Genomic DNA, 26,988 nt, shown 5'->3' on the forward strand with positions numbered 1-26,988 from the left:
GGCCTTTTAGAAAACATGGAGTTGTTCCTTTGGCCACGTATAAGCGAATCTGTAAGAAAGGTGATATTGTGGACATCAAGGGAATGAGTACTGTTCAAAAAGGAATGCCCCACAAGTGTTACATGGCAAAACTGGAAGAGTCTGCAATGTTACCCAGCATGCTGTTGGCATTGTTGTAAACAAACAAGGGCAAGATTCTTGCCAAGAGAATTAATGTGCGTATTGAGCACATTAAGCACTCTAAGAGCCGAGATAGCTTCCTGAAATGCGTGAAGGAAAATGATCAGGAAAAGAAAGAAGCCAAAGAGAAAGGTACCTGGGTTCAACTAAAGCGCCAGCCTGCTCCACCCAGAGAAGCACACTTTGTGAGAACCAGTGGGAAGGAGCCTGAGCTGCTGGAACCTATTCCCTATGACTTCATGGCATAATAGGTGTTAAAAAAAAAAAAAAAAAAAAAAGACCTCTGGGCTGTTTAAAAAAAAAAAAAGAAAAAGAAAAAATTAGCTGGGCATAGTGGCGGGCACCTGTAGTCCCAGCTACTTGGGAAGCTGAGGCAGAAGAATGGCGTGAACCTGGGAGGCGGAGCTTGCAGTGAGCCGAGATCGTGCCACTGCACTCCAGCCTGGACAGAAAGGCATTTCATGATGCGTTTTAATTGCATTAGCGGTGATTTAATTTTTTTAGATGCTAAACCTTATGGGTGAAAGTGGATTAAATGTAGCCAAATGCAATGTCAAAATCTTCAGGCACAAAAACCCATTAACTTTTTAATACTCTCAGAAGATGAACCTAATTTCAAATGAAAGCTGCCTCCAGAATATATTGTTAAGCATATTCTAGATATAATTCATTCTGGCAAACATTCTGTAGAAATTCACATAACATTTTACTGTACTAAAAGTAAATTGCCCATGTAACAAAAACTATCTTTTCATAGCTTCAAATGAATTTTAAAGGATGACTGACGGTCCTTGGAAGAGAAACAGTAAACAAATTAGGTTTGTAGCAATGATGTATGAGTTAGAAATTGCAGTTCCACATAATCTCTCTATTAAAGAGACTATCTACACTTAATCTGGTCAACTGTAATGAACATAGTTCATGTGAAGTCCCCATTTAAATACAACCTCAAATACCAAAGTTAATTTTCTTTTCTTTCTTTTTTTTTTTTAGACAGAGTTTTGCTCTGTTGCCCTAGCTGGAGTGCAGTGGTGTGATCTCGGCTCACTGCAACCTCCACCTCCCGGGTTCAAGCAATTCTCCTGCCTCAGTCTCCCGAGTAGCTGGGATTACAGACGCCTGCCACCACACACAGCTAATTTTTGCATTTTTAGTAGAGATGAGGTTTCACCATATTGGCCAGGCTGGTCTTGAACTCCTGACCTCAAGTGATCTGCCCGCCTTGGCCTCCCAAAGTGCTGGGATTACAGGAGTGAGCCACCGCTCCTGGCCAATTTTTTAAGGCAACACAATTAGCCCATGGCCAGGGTAAGGGGCAGCTGGTACCAAGATCTGGCTTCATTGGCCATGTTATCCAAGAGGCCTCTGCCTGCCTGCAAAGTAGTACTGCACACTGGCATCTCCCTGGACCAAACCCCAGCTTCGGTTTTGTGTACTTCCTCATAAGCCTTGACTACCCCAGAGTGTGAGGGATTTTGTAGCCTGGTCCAGGCATGCACTCACCAGTCAATGGCATCGCGGGGCTGGCCATGGCCTCCCAAGCCACAAAAGCAACCATATTTCATATAGGCGATGGGGGTTCGGGGACCAACACAACCCACAGTTCCTGTCAGTTCCAGGATCCCACGCCGGTGCACATGTAATGTCCTGGAGGCTGGGGGGTAAACAAAGTTGACAGGTTGCAGGTCAGGGCTTCCCAGACCCCTGGGAAAGGCATTAGCCTGAGAAGAGCCTAAGTGTTACAGCCTGGCTGTCTGAGTTTGAATCCTACTTCCTAGCTGTGTGACCTTGGACAAATTCCTAACCTCTCTGGGCCTTGGTTTCCTCATCTGTGAAATAGGGGATAAACTGACTTCAACTCATATGAATGAAATGAGATAATGAGTATAAAGCCCCTGGTGCATGAAAAGGCTATTATAATCTGGCTGGGCTCAGTGGCTCACACCTGTAATCCCAAGACTTTGGGAGGCCCAGGCAGGCAGATAACCTGAGGTCAGGAGTTCAAGATCAGCCTGGCCAACATGGTGAAACCCCACCTGTAGTAAAAATACAAAAATTAGCCAAGCATAGTGGTGCACGGCTATAATCCCAGCTACTAGGGAGGCTGAGGAAGGACAGTCACTTGAACCTGAGAGGCGAAGATTGCAGTGAGCCAAGATTTTGCCACTGCATTCCATCCTGGACGACAGAGCAAGAGTCTCAAAAAAAGAAAAGAAAAAAAAAGGCTAACTATTATAATCAAGGTCCTCAAGGTAGCCAAGAAGGGAAAAAAGAGTCGTGCATGAAATGTTTGTCCAGTTCCCTGTGTTGGGCACTGGGCATCACGGATGAGCCTACAGGTGTCTGGCACCAAGGTGGGCTCCTCTGTGGCAGCTCCCAGGCCCTGGCACTGCCCTGTGCTCATGACTTCCCCTCCAGACTCAGGCTCAGGGCCCTTGGTATCTCCTCTTATTTTCACTGCCAGACAGGAAGGCCCCTTGGCCTGAGCCCAGCCATTTTTCTAGATCCTGGCACAGATTGGACATGTAATGGTGCCCAATGCATGTGACTGGAACCCCTGCATTGGACATGTAGGAAAGGAGGCCAGCCGGGAAAGGTAACCCCACATTCCCACAGCCAGCAGGAACTCAAGCAGAGGCTTCAACCCAGGCTTCTGACTTGCAAACCAGTGCTCCTTCCTCCTTACACAGTAACAACATGGGAAGGTGGCCTTCGGGGTTGCCAGAGCCGAGTGGTACCAGCAATAGAGTGGAAACTCACACACAGGCTTGCCTGCTTCCTGGGTTAGGGTTAGGGTTTATACGGCTCCAGGAGGTTGATGCACTGTGTTTGATCATCCCTTTTTTTTTTTTTTTTTTTTGAGACAGAGTCTCATTCCTGTTGCCCAGGCTGGAGCACAGTGGTGTAATCTTGCTCACAGCAACCTCTGCTTTCCAGGTTCAAGCAATTCTCCAGCCTCAGCCTCCTCCTGAGTAGCTGGGATCATAGGCGTGCACCACCACGCCCAGCTGATTTTTGTATTTTTAGTAGAAACAGGGTTTCACCATCTAGGCCAGGCCGGTCTCCAACTCCTGACCTCATATGATCCACCTGCTTTGGCCACCCAAAGTGCTGGGATTATAGGCGTGAGCCACTGCGATCATCCTGATCATCTTGTCTCTCTTTTTTTTTTAGAGACAGGGTCTCACTCTGTCACCCACACTGGAGTGCAGTGGCACAATCATAGCTCACTGCAGCCTCCAAATCCTGGGCTCAAGCGATCCTCCTGCCTCAGCCTCCAGACATACGGGCATGCACCACCATGCCCAGCTAATTTTTAAACTTTTAGTAGATCTGGGGTCTCACTATGTTGCCCAGGCTGGTCACAAACTCCTGGCCTCAAGTGATTCTCCTGCATTGGCCTCCCAAGGAGCTGGGATTCCAGGCATGAGCCACCATGCCCAGTCTCATTTCTGTTTTATCTAGAACATGTTTTCATCACACTGACTTTTTTGAGAAGTCCAGGCCAAATTTAAATTCCATTTTTTCTTTTTATCAGTGGAAAAGTAGCATATTCATGTTGGAGGACAAAGATGAATCAAATAGGAAGAAAATGTAAAACACATTTGGGGCTTGGCACAGTGGCTCATGCCTGTAATCCTAGCACTTTGGGAGGCCAAGGAGGGGGGATCACCTGAAGTCAGCAGTTCCAGACCAGCTGACCAACACGGACAAACCCTGTTTCTACTAAAAATACAAAATTAGACAGGCATGGTGGCACATGCCTGTAATCCCAGCTACTTGGGAGGGTGAGGCAGGAGAATCGCTTGAACTCGGGAGGCAGAGGTTGCAGTGAGCCGAGATTGTGCTATTGCACTCCAGCCTGGGCAACAAGAGTGAAAACTCCTTCTCAAAAAAAAAAAAAAAACACACGAAAATAAAACAGCATTTAGAGTTGAAAGCTTCGCCTTCCTCTCTGGATGGTGAGTCCTCACTCTCCCAGCAGCCCACGCCTCTGCCTCAAACCTCCATGGCTCCCGCAAGTCTGGATTCAAGCTAAGGAGTCTCACTGCACCCCAAGTCCTGGGGGTAGTCAGCTCCTCTCACCCCTCCCTCATCCTCTCACACAAGAGTCATTTACTGTCCCTCCAGTTATGCCCAGTTACGCGACACTCTGCTGCTCAAATGCCCTCACCCCATCTTCACCCTGCTCCCAGGCCACCTCCCTCCAGAATCCACCTTGCCTGCCAGGTGGCCATAGGGACCCTCGCCATACTGTCTGTGGCAGTGCCCTCCGGCCTGGGGGGGGGTCTTCCAGAGCAGATCTCTGGCCAAGCGCAGTGGCTCATGCCTGTAATCTCAGCACTTTCGGAGGCCAAGGCAGGTGGATCACCTGAGGTCAGGAGTTCAAGACCAGCCTTGCTGACATGGCGAAACCCTGTCTCTACCAAAAATACAAAAATTAGCCAGGTGTGGTGGTGGTGCAAGCCTGTAGTCCCAGCTACTCAGGAGGCTGAGGCAGGAGAATCTCTTGGACCCAGGAGGTGGAGGTTGCAGTGAGCTGAAATCGTGCCACTGCACTCCAGCCTGGGCAACAGTGAGACTCTGTCTCAAAAAAAAAAAAAAAAAAAAAGAGCGGAACTCTGATACAAGCTGCCCTGGCACACAGTGAGCTTCCAGAAATGGTCCCTTGACCTCTAAATCCATCAAGACCCAGGGAACACGCCCTCTCTGAGCACCCTGACAATGTCCCAGTCCCAAAACGGTACCCTGAAGCTGTCCCCAAAGGTTCCCCTGCCACCCTCCCTGACCACTCTCTGGTATCTCAGAGCCCTAGCACAGCCCTATAGAGGGAGGGTTCTAGGATGGGGCGGGCATCGAGCGCTGTGCTTATAACCAAGCAAAACACTCCCTCTGTGCCAACATAGGTGGGGCAGGTCACGTTGGGGTCTGTTTGCCCTGTCTGCCTGCTGCAGCCTCCTCGGGGACGGCCAGGGTTGTCTGTGCATCCTGTGAGCCCCAGGGTCTATGTGCATATATGTGTGTCTGTGCCGCTCTGTGTGTGTGTGTGTGTTTACACGGCGCATCTGAATTGTCCTGAGTGCTGTCTCGGGTATCCTTGAGCTGTGTGTGCGTGTGTCCCCCTAGCGGTATCTCAGTATTTTTGCCTGTGGGAGCTGCACACCGTGAGCTGCACACCTGAGGGCCAGGTGAGTCTGGGACTGGCCCTGTGCCTGCGCATCTGTATGCTGGCGGTGTCTGCATAGTACTCTGTGGCTACATGTGTCTGTGCACCCCAGAAATGGGCAGTCACCCAGGGGACCTCTCTACAGTGACCCCAAAGGATGGATAGTGAGATAGGGACAGTATGTTCTATTTTTTTTTTTTTTTTTTTGGTCACAGGGGTTTGTTGTACAGGGGCACAATATATTCTTCTCCCACCCCCAAGCCGGGCCCTTTCGGCCCCTGCTCCTCCCACCCTCTGGTGTCTCACATCTCAGGGACAGGTGGAATGAAGGATAAGTTCACGGACCCCAGATCAGGACAACCGGGAGGCTTCCGGGCTGCTGGAGAGGGTCACAGCCCTGCAGAGGGCTGGGACCCAGAGTGTGGGTGAGTATTAGAAGAGCGAGCTGGGGGCTCTAGGGCAACTAGGAACTTGGAGAGGGATGGGAGGCAGGGCTGCTGGGTCCCTAGGAAGGGCTGGAGGAATCCCGGAACGCCTGAGTTCCGGGAAAGCCCCTTCCTCACTCACCCTCGCCGGACCCGAGGCCAGGTCCAAGCAGCAGCAGCAGCAGCGACGGCAGCAGCAGGAGCAGCATGACTGGCAGGCACACAGGTAGCGGCCCCATCGGAGGGTGGCAGAGGTGGGACGGTGCTGCTGGGCCACCGGAGGCACCAAGCTCGGCGGACACACACCCCCCACTGCCACGCCCCGGCCCGGCCCCCGACCTCACCTTCCCTCCAGGACCAGGCAGAGCCAGCTAGGGGCGGGCATCTGGGGCGGCGCAAAGGCGTCCTGAAATCTGCATCTTGGTCACTGAAGGGGCTCGAGAGGCCGCGGGGCGCTGGGGACAGGACCGGGAGTCAGGCCCAGGAAAGTCTCCCGGAATAAGGGAGCAAAAGGGGCTCTTTTGATGTTATTATTCCCCCAGCCCCTCTCCTGCTCACCTGGGCGCTCAAAGGGTACAGAAGACTTGGAGGAGGGGTAGTCCTCAATTTACTTTAACATTTTATTTCATTTGGCTGGGCACGAGGTGGCTCACGCCTGTAATCCCAGCACTTCGGAAGGCCGAGGCTGGCGGATCACCTGAGGTCAGGAGTTCAAAACCAGCCTGGCCAACATGGTGAAGCCCTCTCTACTAAAAATACAAAAATTAGCCAGGCGTGGTGGTGCAGACCTATAATCCCAGCTACTTGGGAGGCTGAGGCACAGGAATCGCTTGAACACGGAAGGTGGAGGTTGCAGTGAACCAAGATCACACCACTGCACTCCAGCCCGGGTAAGAGCCAGACTCCGTCTCTTTCTCTCCCTCCCTCCCTCTCTCTCTCTCTCTGTCAGTCTAGAGAGAGTTGATTGTCCCCGGTCAGTCTCTCTCAGTCGAGAGAAAGAGAGACATGGAGGCTGGGCACAGGGCTCACGCCTGTAATCCCAGCACTTTGGGACACCGAGGCGGGTGGATCACCTGAGGTCAGGAGTTCGAGACCAGCCTGGCCAACATCATGAAACCCCCTCTCTACTAAAAATACAAAAAGTTCCCTGGGTATGGTGTTGGGCGCCTATAATCCCAACTACTGAGGAGCCCGAGGCAGGAGAATCGCTTGAACCCCGGAGGCAGAAATTGCAGTGAGCCAAGATCACACCACTGCACTCCAGCCTGGGCAACAAGAGTAAAACTCTGTCACACACACACAGACACACACACATAAACACACACACAAAATTAACCAGGCATGGTGTCACGTGCCTGTATTCTCAGCGGCTCGGGAGGCTGAGGTGTAAGAATCGCTTGAATCTGGGAGATGAAGGTTGCAGTGAGCCAAGATCGCACTATTCCACTCCAACCAGAGCGACAAGACCAAGAGTCCATCTCAAAAACAAAAACAAAAACAAAAACAGAAAAACGAAAAAACAAACAAAAAAAACGAGAAGTCTTGATCTGTGATCTTGGGAAAAGCTGTTCACATCAAGGATGCCATCTTCTTCCAGCAAAAAACTTCCCTCTTGTGAGATTATGAACCCAAAGTTCAAGGTCCTGAAATTTTGCTGTAGTGTGGATGGCAACGATATTCTTTCTCTGATGTTCTCAGAAGATCCAATCTTCAGGTTCTAGATTGTGAAGGAATTGACTGTCCCCAGTCAGTGAGCCATAAAAAGCTTTCAGTACCTAGTGAAAATACACTGTACCATAATGATCTACTGTTGTGATGTCAGCCCTCTTGCATGGGAAAGCAACCAGAAAACATGCATTGAAAATGACAATTGACAACTGAAATGTTCAAATGGCCCATGAGGTAGCCAAATACACCTGAAGCTTTGATTGTCTTCCCAGGAACATGGATCTGACAAATGAAACATTGGTTATGAACTATTTTAGCAATTTATAAGTCAGCATAGAAACACATATTTAATTTAGATCATTTTATCTTTTCCATGATGAGTCATGGAATGCAGAGCCTTTTATTTTTCGTTTTTAGACAGAGTTTCGTTCTTGTTGCCCAGGTTGGAGTGCAATGGCTCTATCTCGGCTCACTGCAACCTCCGCCTCCTGGGTTCAAGCGACTCTCCTGCCTCAGCCTCCCGAGTAGCTGTGATTACAGGCATGAGCCACCACGCCCGGCTAATTTTTTGTATTTTTAGTAGAGATGGGGTTTCTCCATGTTGGTGAGGCTGATATGGAACTCCCGACCTCAGGTGATTACCCCACCTCTGCCTCCCAAAGTGCTGGGATTACAGGTGTGAGCCACCGCGCCCAACTGCAGAACCTTTAATAACAAACACTTTAAGGAGTCAGGAAGGACAAGGTGACCATCTTGATTCTCCATGAGTCCATGGTTAACATCGGACTTACCTGCTCTTGAATATCAGTTGTTTCTCCAGTTTACGTGCATAGCACTGATACCTAATGGGTTATCATAGGTAATTTGACTTAGTCCTTGGAGTTCACTCAAATTGTGTATCTAGGCTGGGTGAGCCCACAAAAAATTAGCTGGGCATGGTGGCACAAGCCTGTAATCCCAGCTACTTGGGAGGAGATGGGAGAATCCCTTGAACCCAGGAGGAGGAGGTTGCGGTGAGGGGAGATTGCTCCACTGCACTCCAGCCTGGGCAACAGAGTGAGACCCTGTTTCAAAAACAACAAAAAAGGTGTGGTGGCTCATGCCTGTAATCCCAGCACTTTGGGAGGCCAAGGCTGGCAGATCACCTGAGGTGGGGATTTCCAGACATGGAGAAACCCTGTCTCTACTAAAAAATACAAAATTAGCTGGGAGTGGTGGCTCATGCCTGTAATCCCAGCAGTTTGGGAGGCCAGGCGGTGGATCACCTGAGGTTGGGAGTTCAAGACCAGCCTGACCGGCCGGGCGCGTGGCTCACGCTTGTAATCCCAGCACTTTGGGAGGCCGAGGCGGGCGGATCACGAGGTCAGGAGATCGAGACCACGGTGAAACCCCATCTCTACTAAAAATACAAAAAATTAGCCGGGCGTGGTGGCAGGCGCCTGTAGTCCCAGCTACTCGGAGAGGCTGAGGCAGGAGAATGGCGTGAACCCGGGAGGCAGAGCTTGCAGTGAGCTGAGAATGCACCACTGCACTCCAGCCTGGGCAACACAGCGGGACTCCGTCTCAAAAAAAAAAAAAAAAAAAAAAAAAAAAAAGACCAGCCTGACCAACATGGTGAAACCCTGTCTCTACTAAAAATTCAAAAAAATTAGCCAGGCATAGTGGTGGGCGCCTGTAATCCCAGCTACTCAGAAGGCTGAGGTACGAGAATCATTTGAACCCGGGAGGCAGAGGTTGCAGTGAGCCAAAATCACGCCATTGCACTCCAGCCTGGGTGACAGATTGAGACTCTGTCTCAAAAAAGCAAAAAGCAAAAAACAAAAACAAAAACAAACAACAACAACAAAAACCAAACTGTTTATCTAAACAATTTCAGTATCGGCTGTTTTAACATGAAAATTTAGCAAAGTGTTTTTTTGGTATTCAATTAATTTTTTGTTCCGCTTGGGTTAGCAACTTTCTTTCTTTCTCTCTTCCTCCCCTCCCTCCCTCCCTCCCTCCTTTCTTTCTTTCGTTCTCTCTCTCTCTCTCTCTCTCTTTCTTTCTTTCTTTCTTGTCACCCAGGCTGAAGTGCAATGGCACGATCATGGCTCACTGCAATCTCTGCCTCCCGAGTTCAACCGATTCTCCTGCCTCAGGCTTCCAAGTAGCGGGGGTTAGAGGTGCCCGCCACCATGCCCAGCTAATTTTGTATTTTTTTAGTAGAGACAGGATTTCACCATGTTGGTCAATTACAATTCGCCTGTCTTCATGAATTGGCTCTGTCTAGGCAGTGGGCACGGTGAAACCCTTCAGCAGTTACAGTAGTGCCAACATGTCAAGTTTCTGGGCTCTCTCTCCCTGATCGGCCCTGGGGACCCTGTTTGACTGTATGCCAACAAACACATTGTCATGAATTAAGAATATTCACAAATAGTTTAGAAATTTTGGAGAAATTAGGCAGAGACAGAAATATGAGTCAAATTCTATTTATGAAAGTATACTCGCTGGACGGGGTGGCTCATGCCTGTACTCCCAGCACTTTGGGAGGCCGAGGCAGACAGATCACCTGAGATCAGGAGTTTGAGACCAGCTTGGCCAACATGATGAAATGCCATCTCCACTAAAAATACAAAAAGTTAGCTGGGTGTGGTAGGGGGCGCCTGTAGTCCCAGCTATTCCAGAGGCTGAGGCAGCAGAATCACTTGAACCTCTGAGGCAGAGGTTGCAGTGAGCTGAGATCACACTATTGCACTCCAGCCTGGGCGACAGAGTGAGACTCCATCTCAAAAAATAAATATAAAAAATAAAAAGCTGGTATGCTCCATTAATTCCTGCAGGCCCAACAAAGGCAGCCTACGAATTCTAGATCAATGGAATGAATACAACTTGCTAGAAATACATAGAAAACAAAATAACTATTCACAGAACCAAATAAAAGCCTTCCACTAGAAACTAAAAATAATCATAATAATAGTTTTATATATATGCATACACAAGCAAAGCCAGAAGAGAATAAATAGCAAATAAATGAAAATTAGAAGCAAAAACAAATAAATAGGAAACCATCTCTACATTTTTTTTACTCAATCTACCCTGAATGCTACAGCATTATCCAGGACCCCAGAAAACACACATAATACTTTATTCCTGATAAACAATTCAGTGCCCTTAAGTCCACCAATATCACCATACATTCTGTGCAATCAAGAAATTTACTCAGCTGGGCGCAGTGGCTCACACCTGTAATTCCAGCACTTTGGGAGGCCAAGGCGGGTGGATCACCTGAGGTCAGGAGTTCGAAAACAGCCTGGCCAACATGGCGAAACCCCATCTCTACTAAAAATACAAAAATTAGCCCACTGTGGAGACACACACCCATAATCCCAGCTACTCAGGTGGCTGAGGCAAGAAAATTGCTCAAGCCTGAGAGGCAGAGGTTGCAGTGAGCCCAGATTGCACAACTACACTCTAGCCTGGGTGACAGAGGGAGACTCCATGTCAAAGAAAAAAAAAGATTGTAGACCTAAAGTTAACATTGGCATGTCCTTGATTATAGGAGGCCAGCAAATAATTTACTTTTGAATGATCTACAGGGCGCAGCCCTTCCCAGATGCCTCAGGCCTTTTCTTGCTGAGTAGACATCTATCTGGCTGTTACATGATGTTAGGAACAGCTATTCATTTGGAAAAGGGTGTTGCAATGACCTTCTCTTTTGCATAAGAAGATGGGGGGCTGGGATCCTGAGATTTTAAAATTTCCTTTACAGGTACCCATAGGTTCCAATGTTCCTTGGGTCCTCTCTCTCCCATGATCCTCTCTGATTGGGGTGGGGGGTGTGAGTTGGAATTAAAGCCAGCCTTTATTGGAGTCCTAGGGCTGGATTCTGCATTGTGCTCCGTTGTGTCATTGCACCTTCTCGTTTCCACTCCTTCTGCCTCGCTTCATCCTGTTCATACTCTAAGCTCCGCCAGCGCATGTTGACCCCACCAGTGGAGCGCCGCTCCTTCCCACCTGCTGCTTCTCCATCTCCATCTCCACCCATCTTCCGCTCCTGGCCTTTCCTGGCACGGGCGCCCCAGCTCTGAGCTCTTGCCTTTTTCTGGGGCACCGTCTTCTCCTTCTCGTCACCCCAGGCAGTGCCCCTGGGCTCCTCTGCTGCTGCGGGCCTGGGCCGCCTGGGTTTGCGCGGCCCGGCTGACAGCGCAGTTCACGCCCCGGGGCGGCCGCGGCAGGTGCAGTGCGAGCGGCGCCCCCGTGGGCTGGTGTGGGCGCTGCCTGGAGGTTGCTGTGGCGCCGCCTGGAGGTTGCCGTGGCGCTCGTTGGCGCCCAGCGCCCCTCCCGGGGCTTCCTGGCTGTGTCGCTGCTGCCCGGGTTCCACTAGGCGGCGTCTTCTCGCGAATCTCCTTCGCTGCTTCGAGAAGTCGGCGGTGCAGCAACTGACGCCGCTGCTGCTCTGGTCGCCGCAGGTCGCCATATTCCCCGCGGGGGCCGGTCGGGCTCTCGCCTCAGGCCGCCCACCCTGCTCCGGCCGTGGCCGCCTCTCAGTTCCCGCAGCCAGATGAGGCGAGGGAGCGACCTCCAGGCACTGGACGGCCGCCGCTTCCCCAGCAGCCGGCGGGGCGGTGGAGAGGCGCCAGGAAACAGAAGGTCCCCGCCGGCCCGAGGGTCGCCCGGGGCTGCGCCCCATGGTTCCTGCCCGCGAGCAGTTGCCGGGACCCCCCTTGCCAAGTTGCTCCCGGAAAAGCTGTAAGGTCCTCAGGCCTGCAGGGAGTGACAGTTTCCCCCTGACTGTAACGTAAGGCCTCAAACTCGAAGCCAGGCATTTTCTGCATATTCTTAAATAGGATGTTTCAGTCAGAGCCTTGATAATATAACCAATCTTTCTGATTATAGCCTGCTTATAAAGAGAACATATGTACATGAAAATAAGAATATTTATCAATAGTTTCCAAATTTTGGAGAGATCAAGTAGGGAGAAAAAACAAACGCTTCCATCCACCTTTGTTCACAAAAGTGTGCTTTACCAAATTGGTGTACATTCTAGATAACTTCTGAGAAAAACGTTTCTTCAATCTGGAAAACAAAACAAGGGCCGGGCGCGGCGGCTCACGCCTGTAATCCCAGCACTTTGGGAGGCCCAGGCACAGGGTGATCACCTGAAATCGGGAGTTGGAGACCAGCCTGGCCAACATGGTGAAACCCCGGTCTCTGCTACAAATAAAAAAACTAGCTGGGCGTGGTGGCGGGCGCCTGTAATCCCAGCTTCTTGGGAGGGTGAGGCAGGAGAATCGCTTGAACGGAGCGGAGATCCCGCTACTGCACTCCCGCCTGGGTGACAGAGTGAGACTCCGTCTCAAAATAAAAATAAATGAATCAACAATGTTTTAAATACTAGTTATAAAAACATTATCTTAATAGATTTTTTTGTTTTGCTTGATCTCGCTTAGCAGTTTTTTGAACCATTTTTTCCTTATTAGAAACCACTAGAAAGTGGTTTTTAGTTCATTGATTTTTATTTTTTTATTTTTATTTCTGAGACAGAGTCTCAGTCTGTCTCCCAGGCTGGAGTGCAGTGGCACAATTTTGGCTCACTGCAACCTCTGCCTCCCAGGTTCAAGCGATTCGCATGCCTCAGCCTCCCGAGTAGCTGGGATTACAGACATGCACCACCACGCCTGGCTAATTTTTGTATTTTTAGTAGAGGTGGGCTGACCAGGCTGATCTGGAACTCCTGACCGCAAGTGATCCGCCCGCCTTGGCCTCCCAGAGTGCTGAGATTACAGGCGTGAGCCACTGCGCCTGGCCCATTGATTTAAAAAAAAAAAAATTTAGTTTTAATGTATTGAGGGGGTATAAGTACGAGTTTCTCACATGCCTATATCGCATAGTGGGGAAGCCTGGGTAGTTCATTGATCTGGGTTATCAGAAAACTGTGTTCAAGAGGAGTTGTTGGAGTTTTCTCCATGCAAAGCAAATTTGGGGGCAGGGCGCAGTGGCTGACGGCTGTAATCCCAGCGCTTTCCGAGGCTGAGAAGGGCGGATCACGAGGGCAGGAGTTGGAGACCAGCCTGGCCAACATGGTAAAACCCCGTCTCTACCACCACCAGTTAGCTGGGCGTGGTGGCGGGCGACTGTAATCCTAGCTACTTGGGAGGCTGAGGCGGGAGAATCGCTTGAACCCAGGAGGCAGAGGTTGCAGAGAGCCAAGATGGCACATTGCACTCCAGCTTAGGCGACAGAGCCAGACTGTCTCAAAAACGGGAAAGAAAAGAAAATTTGGACTATTGCCAATTACAAATATGTTTAGAGAAGAATTCAAAATAGTAACTGTGGATGATGGAAACAATAGTTATCATAAAAATCTGTTGAAAGTTCCCAGTTCACAAGGAAATTTACTTATGTGCAGCATTTTAAGACAGTAATCAGAATCATGACTGACAGCATCACATCAGGACCACCAGACTTTTACAAATTTCATATAATCTTCAGAAATAATTAATAACTTTTTTTTTTTTTACATAGATTCTGCCTCTGTCGCCCAGGCGGGAGTGCAGTGGCATGATCTCGGCTCACTGCAACCTCCGCCTCCTGGGTTCAAGCAATTCTCCTTTCTCAGCCTCCCAAGTAGCTGAGACTACAGGCATGTGCCACCAGGCATGGCTAATTTTTGTATTTTTAGTGGAGACAGGCTTTCACCCTATTAGTCAGGCTGGTCTCGAACTCCCGACCTCAGGTGATCCACCTGCCTTTTTCTCCCAAAGTGCTGGGATTACAGGCATGAGTGATGGTGCCCAGCCATTCATAACATGTTTATGCAAATATAACTTTAGCAAATATTTAGCATAGCTATCAAAATTACAAATCATAACATTAAATTTGTATAAATGTATGTAATTTTTGGAACATGTATATCAACAACACACCCATAAATATAACTGAGATGAGATCTAATATCACCTCACTTGACAATGCCCTCCCATGCAGTATCACCACATTTGACAATGCCCACCCATATAATTTACCAAATAAATCACTTAATACCTCTACAAGATGAGAGATACATTCTTTAGACTCCCCAAGGGATCCAGCTGAAAAATCCCAAAGTTAATTTTAAGCCAAAAAGACTTGACTTAGGATTTTGACACTGGAGAAACCCATCAAAGATGTCAAGTTTGAAAACACTTGATCAAAACAGAATCACAGGTCACTATTAAAAGAATATTCACGCCGGGCATGGTGGCTCACGCCTGTAATCCCAGCACTTTGGGAGGCCACGGCAGGCGGATCAAGAGGTTGGGAGATTGAGACCATCCTGGCTAACACAGTGAAACCCCGTCTCTACTAAAAATACAAAAAAATAGCCGGGTGTGGTGGCGGGCTCCTGTAGTCCCACCTACTCGAGAGGCTGAGGCAGGAGAATGGCATGAAACCAGGAGGAGGAGCTTGCAGTGAACCGAGATCACACCACTGCAGTCCGGCCTGGGCAAAAGAGTGAGACTCCGTCTCAAAAAAAAAAAAAAAAAAAAAAGAATATTCATTTAACCAGAGACTTCCAAAGCAGTACAGAAAGTTACATGGATATAAAAACCTTAACCCTTTTAAAGGTCAGTTTTGCTAAGTAATCAAAAGGGGTACTTGAATTGAATCAGACACAGGAAAAGTGTGTGCAGGGTTACTTTGGTCATATCTCCATTTGCCACCTGATTACACATGAGAATGGCATCTTTACTCACCAGAAAGCCCGCATTATAGGAGGTATAGGAGCCATTCTTGGACTTGAGACAAGAACATTGTTGTGTAGAAATTTCACTGACTGTGTTAAAGTTCTTCTCCATGGGCTGGAAAACACATAACGGGGCCTTTAGAATGAGATGGGCATTGATTGGATGCAAGGTCTCCACACTTACTAGCTGTGTGACATTGGACAAAGTGCTTCATCATTCTGAGACTCAGTTTTTAAAGGAAAAACAACTAACTGCCTTGCAAGCTTGCTAGCAGGTTTAAGTGTAATAATGTGTGGGAATGACTGCATCGTGACTAACATGTAGTGACAGCTTAATTAATGTTAACCCTTATCATTATCGTATAAGAATGTGAGTTACATAAGAGAGGAACCCCGTCAGTTTGTTCTCTGCTATATCCCCAAGACCGTGAATCATGGCTGGCACATAGTAGGCATTTAGTAATATTTGTTCAACAAGAATTTGGCAGTCTTGGAGGGCAGAAAGGAGGTGGGGAAGATTTTTAAATAACATTTTTTAAAAAGTCACGTTGTCCTACAGTACCAGTTTTTCTTGCATATTTAGGAAATTGAGGGTTTTTTCCTAAAACGTGTGGGCATATGGGAAATAGGATGCAACATTTGCACTAATGTTTCAGACACAGTTAGAGGTTTCCAAGAGATTTTGTGCTGTGGAGGCTGCTTGCTACAAGCTCCCAAAGCTCTGGGAGGACATAGTATTCATACCTCCCTCAGCAGAAGTGGTGAGGCAAGAAGCTCTGGGGAGCACCCCAGCCTTGGACTTTTAGCATAGTGTGTTAGGTCTTCATAGTTTGGGCCCAGGGCACAGAGAAGTCACAGCTCTCTGGCATCCTCTTTGCCAAGGGAAAATGTGACCCTCCAAAGCAAGAAACTTGAGGGCATGGGTCATCCCAGCCCTGGCATCTGCCCAGAGCCGGAGAAGGAAGGAACGATGATCCTCCAGCTACCTCACAGGGCTGGCACAGGTGGCCACTGCCCTGGGATCACCCAGCTGTGTCCGGCAGCCTGAACCCCATCTGCGGGGATGTGAGGAGGAAAATACAAAAGTCTTTAGGTGAGCACTGAGAAGGCAGATGCAGCAGAAACCTCCAGGCCATAACTACCCAGTCTTGGACCTATGGTGGAGACAGAGCATAGCTGGCGATCGTGTGTACTTATACTCTAGGGTCACCAGGCTGCACTATGGCCTCATCTGTGGCTCTGAAAATGAAGATTTGGAAGGAGATCATCACAGCTAATGTTTAACAAGCCCCTCCTATGTGCCAAATCATTCACCCCTCGCAACAACCGAAAGAGCTAAGGATTCTCATTATATATAGTTTATGGAGAAGGAAGTGCAGACATAAAGAGGTGAATTATCTTACCCAGGTCACACAGCTAATAAGTGGTGGAGGCAGAATAGAATCTAAACAGTGTGGCTCCGGAGCCCACATGCATTGATTTGACAAGTGTTTATTGAGCACCTGCCATGGACAAGGCCTTGTGTGATTAAATAGGGTTATAATTAATAATATAAAAATGACAAGTCACTAATGCTTTTTAGACTTAACATTTTCTTTTTTTGTAGGTTTCAGGCACAGAACTGTATATCCAATAATAGTGAAATGGATCCCACTAATTATGACAGAAATGATGATACATTTAAATGACTTGAATGTTTTATAGGTATGATCTCGTGAAACCTTGAGAGAAACTGAATGACGAATGAAACTATTGTTCCTGTTCCACACAGAAGAAAACTGAGGTTAAAAGGGGTAAAGTAATTTTGCATGGCATGAAGTAGAAATTCAAAGTACGGGAATTTGAACTTGGTTCTGTCATTTTCTGAAGCCTCCATGCTCTTGACCACTATAGACTCAAACATCACCTTGTTTTTCCACTCATTCAACAAACTTTTTTTTTTAATTTTCTAATAGGTTGGCACTCATCATGAGCCCCTGTTCTCATTCTGCAGATGGTGAAGCTCTCTATTGTCCTGACCCCACAGTTCCTGTCCCATGACCAGGACCAGCTCACCAAGGAGCTGTAGCAGCACGTAAAGTCAGTGACATGCCCATGCGAGTACCTGAGGAAGGTGAGTGAGTGCAGACAGATGGGGCCTGCCCTTGTGCAGTTCCCGGGTCTCAGCTGCCACACATCTCATAGCGGGTGATGCTGGGGGAAGCTTACACAGTCACAGTACTGGCTTCTTCCTCTCTTTCCTTCCATACAAGTGGCTTAGGGATGAGGTAGAGTAGTTGACTTATTTGGAGGAAAACCACTATCTTCTGTCAGAAACTCAAAAGGAATCATTGCTGGCACGGTATCCTAAAGAAAAACAACCAGACAAGTGTCCAATGACACTTAAAAAGGTTATTTATTATCTTGCCAAATTTAGGCTGGGTGTGGTGGCTCATGCCTGTAATCCCAGCATTTTGGGAGGCTGAGGCAGGTGGATCACCTGAGGCTAGGAGTTCGAGACCAGCCTGACCAATATGGCAAAACTTCATCCCTACTAAAAATACAAAAAGTAGCCGGGCATGGTGGTGTGAGCCTGTAGTCCCAGCTACTCAGGAGGCTGAGACAGGAGAATTGCCTAGACTCAGGAGGTGGAGGTTGTAGTGAGCTGAGATCACGCCATTGCACTGCAGACTGTGTGACAGCGCGAGACTCTCAAAAAAAAAAAAAAATTATCCTGCAAAATTTGAAAAGGAAATTCAAATCAACAGCTTCTGAACTACTTTTTAACATGACTCATAATAAGAAATACATTCTATATTACATATATATGTTCTGTATTTTTGAATAAAAGAATTAACCAAATCATATTTATTTTACAGCATGTAATACATATTTTTTATTCTCCTACATTGGTTTTGAATGCTCTGTGAAATCTACAAAAAGTCCAATAGTAATAATTAAATTATTCATTAAATTATTCATCAAGTGCAGTGTAGGATCCTCTGGTGAGCAAGTAGAGTCACCAAGCCTGGCTGACCAGGCTTTTAAAGTGATAATCTCAAAAATGATCTTTTATTTTTGAGATTTATACACACACACACACACACACACACACACACACACACACACACATATATATATATATATATTTTTTTTTTTTTGAGACTGAGTTTCACTCTCTCACCCAGGCTGGAGTGCAATGGCACAATCTTGGCTCACTGCAAACTCCGTCTCCCAGGTTCAAGCAATTCCTCTGCCCCAGCCTCCGAGTAGCTGGGACTACAGGTGTGCGCCATCATGCCCAGCTAATTTTTGTATTCTTAGTAGAGATGGGGTTTCACCATATTGGCCAGGCTGGTGTCAACTCCTGACTTCGTGATCTGCCTGCCTTGGCCTCCCAAAGTGCTGGGACTATAGGTGTGAGCCACTGCACCCGGTCTGAGATAAAATTATTTTAACAATATACTATGAAGAGGAAAAGCACTGGCTATGAAAGAATATGCATAGTTTTACCCTGTCTGTTTAAAAATAAAGATTGAAAGAATACATATGCAAATAAATTTACTTTTTTTTTTGGTAATACTTTACTGCATTGTCTGAATATTAACAGTCAGTATGCATTATGAAGCTACATGGCTAACATTGAGTACTCACTGTGTGTGTCAGGCCCTGGGTTCAATGCTCTACATGCATTTATATTTCATTTAATTCTCTCTGCAACCTGAGATGGTATAGCCACCCCATATTGCAGAGTTGAAACTGAGGCTCAGAGACTGAAAGTTAAGCCTGAGGTTGCAGTCAATAAGAGGCAGAGCTGGAACTGAAACCTACGTATGTCTGACCACCAGCTCATGTTCTCACGGCAGGCTAGTCTGCTTCACAGAGTGTGGAGTAGATGGTGCATGCCTGCTAGGATGGGCTAGGTATCACTGTAGGTAACAAACAGCCCCAAACAATGGAAATCTACAACACTGAAGGCTCTTTTGCTGCCCGTGCTGCACGTCCTCCATGGCTCTCCTGTGCCCTGTGCCCCACATCCCCTCAACCTGCCACAAGAATAAAGGAGCAGCCTCCATATGGGAGCTGTCAGGTGCTCTAAGAGATGAAGGAGAGGGTGGCCGGTCTCAATGGCTCCCAACTCTTTTGTTGACACAAAAGAGTTGACACGCTTCACTTCCACTCACATCTCCTGGGTCAAAGCAAATCCCATGGGTACATCCACTTTCAAGTGGCCCAGGAGAGAACCTGAAATACTTGGTGGACTCCATTAAGGCCGTCGTATGGTGTCAGCCTGCATGGGAGACTGTGGAGGGGCAGAGGAGGAGAGTGGGGAGCGGATGGGAAATGACGGCAGGACTGAGTCACCGTGGATTTGCTTTATCCTCAGCCAGGTGGAGTTTGTCCCAGAGCTGCACAAAATCATCACCAGCATGATTAAATGGAGTAGACTTCAGAAAAAGCAGTTTGGTCAGATGTAATCAGCAGTGAACTCAGAATCAACCGAGTGACATTGAGTCAGTAAATCTCTGCCTCAGTTACCCCATATGATAGTTTTGAGGATGGGAGCATTGACAGAGTTGATTTGGAAAGATATCAAGAGTGAAAATTCCAACATTTCAGTTCCTTTAAGTTAAATCCAGGCACTATCTTTCCTGCAAGTCTCCTGTTCCTTTCAGATTGCACAGGTGAGAGTGCTCAGATTAGGGCTGGAGGTTGTAAACTATTGCCCCCACACCGACGGTGCCCCCATGTCATCCATGTATTCTGTGCACTTTCTTGTGCTAAACACTCTCCCAAACATCGTGGGGCCTGATTCTTCCTCTTTGTTCCAGTGGCCCTGGGTGACTCAAGTGCCCATTTGATGACCAGGACACAGAGGTTTTAGAGAGATGCTCCATGAGGCCCCAGGTGCGAGCCTGTACCCTGCCGGAGCATGAGGCAAGGGACAGGGCATCGTCTGTGGGGGTAGTGGTCAGCCAGGCTTGGTGACTCTACTTGCTCACCAGAGGATCCTACACCTGCCACCTCTGATGGATCCACTGCCTCTGTGCCTGCCTGTACTGCTGATGCTCCAGTGGTGAACACAGCATCCCAGCCTAGGCCCAATGCCACTGAAGATGGACCTGCCCCCTGAGGACCCAGGAATCCTACCACTCAGCTGTCCCCAGGAGTGCCCAGACCCTCATTCTTATCCAGGACCCAGGAGCCCTACCCCCTGGCCTTCCCTCATCAGCCGTAAATGATGATTTACTGCTGTTGCCATCGTCACTGCCTTTAGTGGCCAAGGGCCTTCCAAGGTGCCAGCTCTGGAACGAAAGATGCCCTTGGGAGGGATGACACTCAGGTACACGGGTGCTCAACAGATTGCTTCCTCCTATCCTCAGTCTTTGCACGCAGCCATTGGCACTCCCATTGTATGGAAGGAAACCAGCCCAGGGTCACACAGCTGGTCAGCAGCAACACAGCTGGTCTCAAATCTAAGGTGCCTGGCCATGCCTCCATGAGGGACTGGCCTGCAAGGGAGGTTGCTCCTGGCTTTGGGGAGCCTTTCCTGGGCTGCACGAATAACCCCCACTGTTTGAGGCCCCAAACTCTGCTCACAACTCCTTCCTTTCCCTGTCTCTGCTGGGCTGTGATCACGGTGACTCTAGCCACCCTTCATGGACATTATAGTAGTCTCTGCCATTCATTTTTGGTCTAATCTGACTTCAACCCCCACTTACTTTGTCTCTCCTTTTACAAGTAACACAACCGAAATCTAGGGCTTTTTTGTTGTTGTTTGTTTGTTTTTGAGACAGTCTCATTCCATTCTGTTACCCAGGATGGAGTGCAATGGTGCGATCTTGGCTCACTGCAACCTCCACCTCCCGGGTTCAAGGGATTGTCCTGCCTCAGCCTCCTGAGTAGCTGGGATTACAGGCACATACCACCACAAGCGGCTAATTTTTGTATTTTTAGTAGAGACAGGGTTTCACCATGTTGGTCAGGCTGGTCTCGAACTCCTGACCTCATGATCTGCCTGCCTCAGCCTCCCAAAGTGCTGGGATTACAGGCGTGAGCCACCACACCCAGCCAAATCTAGGGCTGCAGCGTGGCAGCAGCATACAAATAGAATTGAATTCCATAGTTTTGTTATCCCTGTTGTTTGTTTGTTTGTTGTTGTTGCTGTTTTTGAGACAGAGTCTCACTCTGTCGCCTAAGGTGGAGTGCAGTGGTGCGATCTCGGCTCACTGCAACCCCTGCCTTCCAGGTTCAAACTATTCTCCTGCCTCAGCCTCCCGAGTAGCTGGGACTACAGGCAACCACCACCACACCTGATTAATTTTTGTATTTTATTAAAGACAGGGTTTCACCATATTGGCCAGGCTGGTCTGGAACTCCTGACCTTGTGATCCACCCACCTCAGCCTCCCAAAGTGCTGGGATTACAGGCGTGAGCCACCACACCCAGCCCCTGTTTTGTTTTTGTTTTGCTTGTTTCTTAGGGTTGTTTTTCTATTTATGGTAGAGGCATTGGCTTTCCATTTGTAGCATCAATAGAATATTTCCTGTTTACAATAACCTTATGTCATAGTAAATGGTAAAGGGATTTAAAGCAGTGGTTTTCAGCTGCCAGAGGCCTGAGTGAGTTTGGGCACACTCTGTGTGATGGGGCAGAAGAAGGCCTTTGGGAAGTTTAGCTGAGGACTGGGCCAGGAAAGGTGATGGACAGTGGGGGTCTGTCCTGGTCACCAGGCCCCTGGGTCCTGCCCACCTGCTTGGCGCTCCCCACCCATCACTCATGATGCTGCCAAGCCCTCTGGGTATTGTGGCCAAATACCCTAGGAGAGAAGCTGATGAACTTTGTTTCTTGAAATGCACAGATTCCTTGGACATCCCTGAGAGGTCAATCATGAAAGTCAACTTGGTTTTCTCCCCCTCATTTGGGTTCAGAATTTAAAGTCCACATGCACAGGCAGTAAGATGATACAGATAAGTGACATCATCACTCTGTTTCGGATGTTAAAATGTCTAAGTGGGTTAGGGGTGATTTGAGATCACACAACCTTGTGCCACAAAGTGGAATTCCCAGGCCAGAGGGAGACATTTTATTGCCATGTTATGATCTTATCATTGAGTTTAAAGGCAATCTTGTTTCATTTTGGATTCTTTCTTATTTTTATGTCTTATGAGGGCACTTTGAATTTCCAAGCAAATAATAATTTTGAGTTAGCTTTTAATCATTGACTTCTAGCACAGTTATATGATCAGAAACATGTTGTGTGATTTGATTGCTCTAAAATATATTGAGATTTGCTGGAACAAAATAAGTCAGGTTAACTTTTGTAAATGTACCGTGCATGCTTAAAATGAATGTATCTACAACATTTGTTCCTGAGATGCAGACTGATGGACGGATGGCTACAAGGATGTGATGGAGATGGTTTACTATTGGGACCTTCCACATCCCGCTGATGTTTTGTTACTTAGGATATGAACAGCTGAGCGGGGGCTGTAAAACCTCGCACTCTGCTTGGGTATGAGGTTCTTCCTGCCGTCCTGCCATCATTTGTTTTTTAGGTTTTGTCGCCAAGAGTGACCTTGAGGAACCCTGGGAGCTCAGGAAGGAAGGAGCACCCAGAAGCAGGGACAGGGAGCTGGTTGGGGAGGACAAGAAATCAGGTTTGTGAAGGTTCCAGAGAGGACCTGTCCTTGGGAGGAGTGTGGGGGGCTGAGATGGCGGAGGGGGCATTGGAATGACACCAGGTGGAAGCACTGTGAGCTCACAGGTGGTCCACTGTGAGGCACCACCGGGTCACCGATTGGTGGAGAGGGAGTATAAAGCCCCAGGTTGCTAAGATAGGGCCCAGACCGAAGAAGGTTTGCTGGAAAGCAGATCCCTGGTCTCCATCTAATTGCTCCTAAGCCTCACGCTCCCTTGCCCCTCGCGTCCTGTTGCTTCCCTGATTGACCTCCCTGACCTGTAGCTAAACCTTCTACCAGCGCTTCAGAACTTAATTTGAACCGGATCCTTTCCCAGACCCCTTTCTTATTCTACTCCTCCTCCTCCTCTTCCAAGTGCCCAACAGCCCCCTTGTCCTCCTTTCCCTTCCCTTCCCTCCCCTCCCCTCCCCCTTCCCTCCCCTTCTCCTCCCCCTCCCCAACTCAGATCCGGGCCCAGTCCCCATCCCCTTCCCTCCCCCCGCCCTAAGCCACCCCCACCTCTGTCCTGGCCGCCTCAGGGCACCCTGAGAGGACCAGGACATGCGGGTGCAGTGGCTGCTCTTTTGGCTCCTCCCGCTGGGATTTATCAGCCATCAGTCCATCCATGTGAGTAGACGCTGGACCCGCGGGGTTTCTTCCTTGTTACTGGGCTGTGTCACGCTGCCTGAAATTACACAGCTCAGGCCTGTAATCCCAGCAGTTTAGGGGGCCAAGGTGGGCAGATCAGTTGAGTCCAGGAGTTGAAGACTAGCCAGGGCATCATAGCGAAACCCCATCTCCACAAAAAATTCCAAAAAAGATTAGTCGGGCCTGGTGGTGCCTACCTGTTATCTCAGTTACTGGAGAGGCTGAGGTGGGAGGATCACTTGGGCCCAGGAGCTGGAAGTTGCAGTGAGCCGAGATGGCCCCACTGCACTCTTGTCTGAAACAAACAACATGGACCAAAACAAAGTGAAATGTCATTTGATTTGTGTCACCTGGTTTGATGACTTTTTTTTTTTTTTTTTTTTTTAAGACAGAGTCTCACTCTGTCGCCCAGGCTGGAGTGCAGTGGCAAGATCTGGGCTCACTGCAACCTCTGCTTCTGGGGTTCAAGCAATTGTCCTGCCTCAGCCTCCTGAGTAGCTGGGATTACAGGCGCAGACCACCATGCCTGGCTAATTTTTGTATTTTTAGTAGAGACGGGGTTTCACCATGTTCGCCAGGATAGTCTCCATCTCTTGATCTCGTGATCCGCCTGCCTCAGCCTCCAAAGTGCTGGGATTACAGGCTTGAGCCACTGTGCGCGGCCAAAATGTATAACCTTAAGGGTAAGTTTACTAACTTTGGAAAGTACGTACACCAGCATAACCCGACCCCCTTTCAAGATCTACGTTATTTTATTTTTATTATTTTTTTTTGAGACAGAGTTTCTCCCTTGTTGCCCAGGCTGGAGTGCAATGGCACAACATCAGCTCACTGCAACCTCTGCTTCCCAGGTTCAAGTGATTCTCCTGCCTCAGCCTCCCAAGTAGCTGCGATTACAGACATGTGCCATCACGCCCAGCTAATTTTGTATTTTTAGTAGAGATACGGTTTCTCCATGTTGGTCAGTCTGGTTTTGAACTCCCGACCTCAGGTGATCTGCCCCCTCGGCTCCCAAAGTGTTGGGATTACAGGTGTAAACCGCCGTGCCCAGCCAAGATCTACACTATTATGTCACCCCAGAAAGTGAACTCTCACTCTTCCCAGCCAGTCTCTTTCTTATCATAGGTGAACTTGCTTATTCTGGAATTTCGCTTATACAGATGCATGCCATGCCATAGGTACTCTTTTGTGTCTGCCTTATTCTGCTCAACACCAGGTTTCTGAAATCATTACCATTGTTGTATGGTTCTCTAACTCCATCATTTCCATTTCAGACTCAGCATATGCTGAGTTCAACCTGTTGAAGGGCTATCTCTGTTTAATTCACCATCTTGAAAGAAACATTTAAAATTGAGATGTTTTCAAGAATATATAGTTAAATCCTGAGGAATCGATGTAGAAATGGTATCACAAGCTGTCTGAACTTACTCAGGGGAAGTCTTTGTGTTCACTCACATACGAGTCTAATGGGATTAATATCAACAATCTTAGAGAAATCCCACACTACTCATGCCGTTTTCATGATCTCCACCTTGGTAATTTTTTTTTTTTTTTTTTTTGAGACGGAGTCTCGCTCTGTCACCCAAGGTGAAGTGCAGTGGTGCGATCTCAGCTCACTGCAACCTCTGCCTCCCAGATTCTTCTGCCTCAGCCTCCCGAGTAGCTGGAACTATAGGCGTGTGCCACCATGCCCTGCTAATTTTTTGTATTTTTAGTAGAGATGGGTTTCACCGTATTAGCTAGGATGGTCTCAATCTCCTGATCTCGTGATCCACCCACCTCGGCTTCCCAGAGTGCTGGGATTACAGGCGTGAGCCACCACGTCTGGCCCACCTTGTTAATTTTTAAGCACTAAAATTTGATACTTATTTGTGAATGAAGTAAACTCTTCATTGTATTTTTTTTTTTACTTATGCTGAGCTTTAAATGACAAAGATTCACATAATCCCAGAGAGAAGTATTATTTAGAGGGATTCTTTTATCATGTGATATATAATAAATGCATCCAATGTTATACATCAATTTAAAAAACAAATAAATAACTTTTAACTAAAGAAAACTACTGGCCAGGCGCAGTGGCTCACACCTGTATTCCCAGCACTTTGGGAGGCCGAGGCAGGTGGATCATGAGGTCAGGAGATCGAGACCAGCCTGGCCAAGAAGGTGAAACCCCATCTCTACTAAAAATACAAAAATTAGCCGAGCACGATGGCAGGCGCCTGTAATCCCAGTTACTCAGTAGGCTGAGGCAGGAGAATCGCTTGAACCCGGGAGGCAGAGGTTGCAGTAAGCTCAGATCATGCCACTGCAATCTAGCCTGGGTGACAGAGCAAGACTTTGTCTCAAAACAAAAAGAAAAGAAAAGATAATTACTTTATACTTAGCTTGTCCTACCATGAGTGACGGGCTGCATGTGGCCCAGGACAGTTTTGAATGCAGTTCAAAACAAATTTGTAAACTTTCTTAAAACATTATGAGATTTTGGCCAGGTACAGTGGCTCATGCCTGTAATCCCAGCACTTTGGGAGGCTGAGGCGGGCAGATTACCTGAGGTCAAGGGTTCGAGACCACCCTGGCCAACATGGCAAAACCCATCTCCACAAAAAATACAAAAATTTGCTGAGTGCACTGTCAGGTGCCTGTACTTCCAGCTACTCAGGAGGCTGAGGCAGGAGAATCACTTGAACCTGAGAGGCAGAGGTTGCAGTGAGCTGAGAGCACGCCACTGCCCTCCAGCCTGGGTGACAGAGTGAGACCCCATCTCAAAAACAAACAACAAACAGAAACAAAAAAACGGCTGGGCACGGTGGCTCGCACCTGTATTCCCAGCACTTTGGGAGGCTGAGGCAGGCAGATCCCTGTCAGGAGTTCAAGACCAGCCTGGCCAACATGGTGAAACCTCATCGCTAGTAAAAATACAAAAATTAGTCAGGCATGGTGGCAGAGACCTGTAATCTCAGCTACTCGGGAGGCTGAGGCAGGAGAATGGCTTAAGCCCAGGAGCTGGAGGTTGCAGTGAGCCGAGATTGCACCACTGCAATCCAGCCTGGGCGACTGAGTGGAACTCTGTCTCCAAAAAAAAAAAAAAAAAAAAAAATAAGGATTTTTTTTTTTTTTTTTTTTTTTTAAGATCATCAGCTATTGTTATTGTTAGTGTATGTTATGTGTGGCCCAAGACAACTTTGCTTCTTTAATATAGCCAGGGAAGCCAAAAGATTGGATATCCCTGCTTTATACCAAGAAAGATGACACCCCACATTTGCAATGCCTAAAAGCACTACCAGCCATCCGAAAACATGAGACTTCTAACTTCTGTTCTTTTTGTAGCAGTGGAATCCCACGGTGATATCTGATGGATGTGGTTACCTTTTGGAGGAGGTTGACGGTTTCTAAGGATGATTCTTTCTGAGTGAAATTTGTCAGTGTCATTGACCTTTTCATTTATTTCAACTATTATTATTCCAGGTTATCCATTCTCTGCATGACCATTTTCATCCTGGGACTGACTTTTGTGGAATTCCGTGGATACGTTAT

General features: G+C 47.9%; 1 protein-coding gene and 1 long non-coding RNA gene across 2 annotated transcripts; one reads left to right on the forward strand and one right to left on the reverse strand.

The window, feature by feature from the left end:
* Positions 1 to 1,679: 1,679 nt before the first annotated feature.
* On the reverse strand, positions 1,680 to 6,041 carry LOC115831166 (group 10 secretory phospholipase A2-like). The gene is made up of 2 exons (XM_030797786.1): positions 5,915 to 6,041; positions 1,680 to 1,834 (listed from the first exon to the last, which is right to left on the reverse strand). Exons 1-2 carry the CDS (start codon positions 6,009 to 6,011, stop codon positions 1,680 to 1,682), a joined length of 252 nt encoding a protein of 83 aa, XP_030653646.1. The 5' UTR covers positions 6,012 to 6,041.
* A 10,093-nt stretch (positions 6,042 to 16,134) lies between these two features.
* Positions 16,135 to 26,982, forward strand: LOC115831184. Its single transcript, XR_004026689.1, has 4 exons — positions 16,135 to 16,928; positions 17,139 to 17,258; positions 22,684 to 22,785; positions 26,920 to 26,982. It is a non-coding gene; the product is annotated as an uncharacterized LOC115831184 (long non-coding RNA).
* The last annotated feature ends 6 nt before the right edge of the window (positions 26,983 to 26,988 follow it).

Source organism: Nomascus leucogenys, chromosome 18 (genome assembly GCF_006542625.1).
Source record: "Nomascus leucogenys isolate Asia chromosome 18, Asia_NLE_v1, whole genome shotgun sequence".
In the NCBI taxonomy this organism is placed as follows: Eukaryota; Metazoa; Chordata; class Mammalia; order Primates; family Hylobatidae; genus Nomascus; species Nomascus leucogenys.

Bases quoted from the DNA above. Each gene is read 5' to 3' on its own strand.
- LOC115831166 (XM_030797786.1), bottom strand. From the start codon at position 6,011: ATGGGGCCGCTACCTGTGTGCCTGCCAGTCATGCTGCTCCTGCTGCTG. The intron at 1,835-5,914 runs GTGAGTGAGGAA...TTTACCCCCCAG, and splicing joins TGGCCTCGGGTCCGGCGAGG to CCTCCAGGACATTACATGTG.